The 3,663-nt window shown below is 38.2% G+C and overlaps 1 protein-coding gene across 1 annotated transcript; it reads right to left on the bottom strand.

Annotated features, from left to right (window-relative positions):
- Positions 1-346: 346 nt before the first annotated feature.
- LOC117492172 (GTPase IMAP family member 9-like) lies at positions 347-2,731 on the bottom strand. Its single transcript, XM_034142294.1, has 2 exons — positions 2,707-2,731; positions 347-1,875 (listed from the first exon to the last, which is right to left on the bottom strand). The coding sequence occupies exons 1-2, from the start codon at positions 2,729-2,731 to the stop codon at positions 875-877; spliced, it is 1,026 nt and encodes a 341-aa protein (XP_033998185.1). The 3' UTR covers positions 347-874.
- Between the last annotated feature and the right edge of the window lie 932 nt (positions 2,732-3,663).

The raw sequence follows: 3,663 nt of genomic DNA, 5'->3' as shown, positions 1-3,663 counted from the left end.
AGCTTTGAAAAGCTACATGTCTTTATATAAATATGTCATTAGGTGAATTACACTCAACACTAGAAATATGATTTATTGACCTAACATTTAAATGCAGACTACATTGCTGACATCACAGTTTATTGATGTCTTAAGTTACGCTACAGTAGGACGTTTAATCAATTAAAATGTAGGAAAAATCTGCTGCCTTTATAAACAGAAATGTAGCTCAAATTCATTTCCAGTTTACTTTTAATGGCTTCATGTACCTAGAAATAGTTGCTTTTTTTCTATGATCATGAAAAAAATGAATTGAGACCCAGTTGTGAATTAAACTGACATTTCTAATAAGATAGACCCTTAAAACTTTATTTTAAATCCTTTATTAAACAACAAAAGCACATTCAATTTGAAGTCAACAGTTTTTTATTATAGGACATTATTGATTACTATGTTTGTCTTTACACATTAATTTCTGTTCCAAACTTTTCATATTGAATTACACAATTCATTGCATACACACATTTTAACCTTTTGATTTGACAGAAGCCAACATTACGCCAGTTACAGGAAACCCAAAGAAAACATATCAATATAACATCTTAAAAGCATTCATTCATGATATATAATTCGTTATACTTTTTTCTTGTAAAAGCAAAAGCTATCAAAGAACAAATTACTACATTACTACATTACTATAGTTTAGAATGTTAACATCTTGGTTGTTGACAATCAGTCACCCTGTTAGTATTTAATTGCAACTCACCACTAAAATAACTGATATTACTATAAATCACATCAAACAACAAAATCAAAAAGGTGACTGTGAAGATTAACAGGGAGGTATTCCAGCGGGTCAGGCTGTATCATGGAAACCTGCGCAACTGTTAGTTTATCAAAACCAAGAAGTGAGGAAATTCCAACCTGCTTTCGCAATGGAACAAATCCCGTCAATTATCCCAGGGTTGTCCTCAGCTTCCTTCCTGGCCTTCCTTTCCTCCTCTTCTCTTATTCTCCTCCTCTCCTCCTCCATTTCTCTTTTGCTAGCTTCTCTCAGCCTTGCCTCCTCTTCTCTTATTCTGTTCTTCTCATCCTCCATTTCTCTTTTGCTAGCTGCTATCTGCCTTGCTGACCTCTCACCATCCTCTTTGATCTTTTGTAATTGTTCCTCATTCTTTTTATCTAATCTCTTTTGAAATTCCTCTTCCTTTTTGCGTATTTCTTCTTCTCTCTCTTCAAGGATCCGTTGTTTTTCCTCTTCTATGGCCCTCTCTGCCTTCTGGAACATGTCATTGGTGTAATGGCTTCCTCCGTTCTTCTCTGTTATGTTTCTGATCTTGTCGAGCAGCACTTTGACCTGAGAACGATCCTTCAGGGCATTATTGAAGACGTGGCACTGGCCGTTACATCTGTCCACAAGTTCCTGCAGCTCTTCGCTTTCCTTCAAGAACTCTTCGATAGGTTGGTCTCCAATCAGATCACCGTGGGTAAAGAGAACCATGCTGTATTTGTTCGCTTCCTCTCCAAAGATTTCCTGAATCTTCTGCACTGTCTGCTTTTCTTCCTCTGTGAATCTGCCCAGTCTGATGACGACCAGGAAGACATGGGGTCCAGGAGAAGCATAAGAAATGCTCTTACCAACATCTTTTCTGGTGGTCTTTTCATCAATCTTGGTGTCACACAGACCAGGAGTGTCAATAACCTTAACTATTTGTTCATCAACTTCACCTATGGCCTTAGAACAGTTTACAGTCAAGGATTTAAAAGAGAACTTTGATGGAAAGAACTCTTTTCCCAGAATGGTGTTTCCTGTGGCGCTCTTCCCAGCTCCGGTCTTCCCCACCATCACAATCCGGAGTACATCGTTATCGTACGTGTTTGATTCTGATCGGTGACCTGAAAAAAATGAAGAAATATTTAGCAATCTCGGTATTTATAAAATGGTTCAACTACCACATGAACAATGTTGACAGTGAGGGGGGTGGGCTCAAGATGGTTTAAATAATCTAGAACATGTCTAGGAGCTATGTCATTCAATTGATGTTTTTCATTTATTCCTTATTATTGGCAACATAGAGAGCATTTATTAGGTGAATGGCAGGTTTGGTGATAAAGGTAGTGGGTCTATCAATGTCAAGTGATGCACCTTGAAGGGACCTTGTTTTTTCTTTACCGGAGCAAGAGAGAGGCACCATGATGAACACAAATACTGGAAATTAATATCACACTAAATGGTAATCTTGCCTGGATGTTTGACTTCTTAATTGCCTGTGTAACCTGAACTGACATGGTGCAGCAATGGTCTCTAGCTGTGCATTTGTTTTAATAAGAAAACATTTTTGACAAATAGTCCTGACAACATGTTTAATTTCTATCTTTCATATTTCTACAAATTACTCCATTTTGTGCCTTACATTTTTTTTAAGGGTATAAGTTGCCTTTAGTTATAATCAGGAGCCCAAAGAAAATTCGTACTGGCTACCCTTAAATTATTTTTAATAAGTTGCATGTAGTCTTGTGAAGAATGTAATGCAAGCAAGTAAAAGCAGTGTCGCATTCGCAAAATCATCCAGGCTCTTAAAATGCTCGGAATTTAAGAAATATTAATTTTGTATTAACTGTTTTGATCTGTTCATTATTAGGAAATATGTCAAGCTACATATCCATCTATAAATATCTATTGAGATAAGTTGCAATCATCATCGACAATAACGTTTATTCACTTACCATTTGGGGCACGTTCGCTGGCCATAGTTGGTGATGGAGGGAGGAGCTGGTCTGCTGCTGAGCTGAAGAAGGGAAGTTAGTCTGCAACAACACCTCCTTAAATACAGACTTCATGCAGCAAACCACACCTACACACACTGCTACACAGTCTGACGTTAAGCTACAGTGGGATGATTCTTAGATTAAAAAGTATAAAATCCTTCCCTTAATAAACAGAACAAGGGGAAATACAGCCTCATGTGTTCAGATCTTTTTTTATTGAACAGATGATATATTTTAGATATAAGCCCTCAATGCTCTTTACATATCAACATTCACCCATTCACACACATTCATACAGAGGGAGAGGCTGCCATGCAAGGTGCTCAGGGAGACCAACATTCACACACACTCACACACGTTGGCCATACCAATTTGTAGTTGAGTATCTTGCCCAAGATCACATGGACATGTAGAGCTACATGTTATTTACAGTTTGACTGCACCTCCAGCAGTCTGCAGCTCTCCAAGTGTTTTAAAAGAAACATGGACAGTTGGCTTCAGCATTCGGCATAATAGTGATTTAATCTAATCTGGCTTCATATTATTAAAAGCAACACGAGCATCAACCCGATGCAGTCTGCTATTGTTGTGGTTGTGAGTGGCTGGGAACACAACTGGGACTAAAAAGGAGAACCAGTTCAGAACCAGAAAAGCACGGAGCTAGAACCGAACTGGTTTGGTGGGAAGGGGCATGGATGTGTTTAAACTGCCATTTATTTCCCCACTAGGTTTTCACATTCATCTGATATGATTTTATTGCACCTCTTATTCAGGGTCTCAAATGATTGATACCCTTACATTACCCATTAGAATGTATTTTCCTTTCACTTTTAGATAACTGCCCTCAGTTAACCCTGCTCCCCCCTCCCTTCAGCATTTACTGCCCTCTGTTCTTCTAAATCCCACAGAAACCTG

The sequence above is a fragment of the Trematomus bernacchii genome, unplaced genomic scaffold, assembly GCF_902827165.1.
Source record: "Trematomus bernacchii unplaced genomic scaffold, fTreBer1.1, whole genome shotgun sequence".
Taxonomy (NCBI): domain Eukaryota; kingdom Metazoa; phylum Chordata; class Actinopteri; order Perciformes; family Nototheniidae; genus Trematomus; species Trematomus bernacchii.
This window is presented reverse-complemented; position numbering and strand designations above follow the sequence as displayed.

Bases quoted from the DNA above. Each gene is read 5' to 3' on its own strand.
- LOC117492172 (XM_034142294.1), bottom strand. From the start codon at position 2,731: ATGGCCAGCGAACGTGCCCCAAATG. The intron at 1,876-2,706 runs GTAAGTGAATAA...CATTTTTTTCAG, and splicing joins CAGCGAACGTGCCCCAAATG to GTCACCGATCAGAATCAAAC.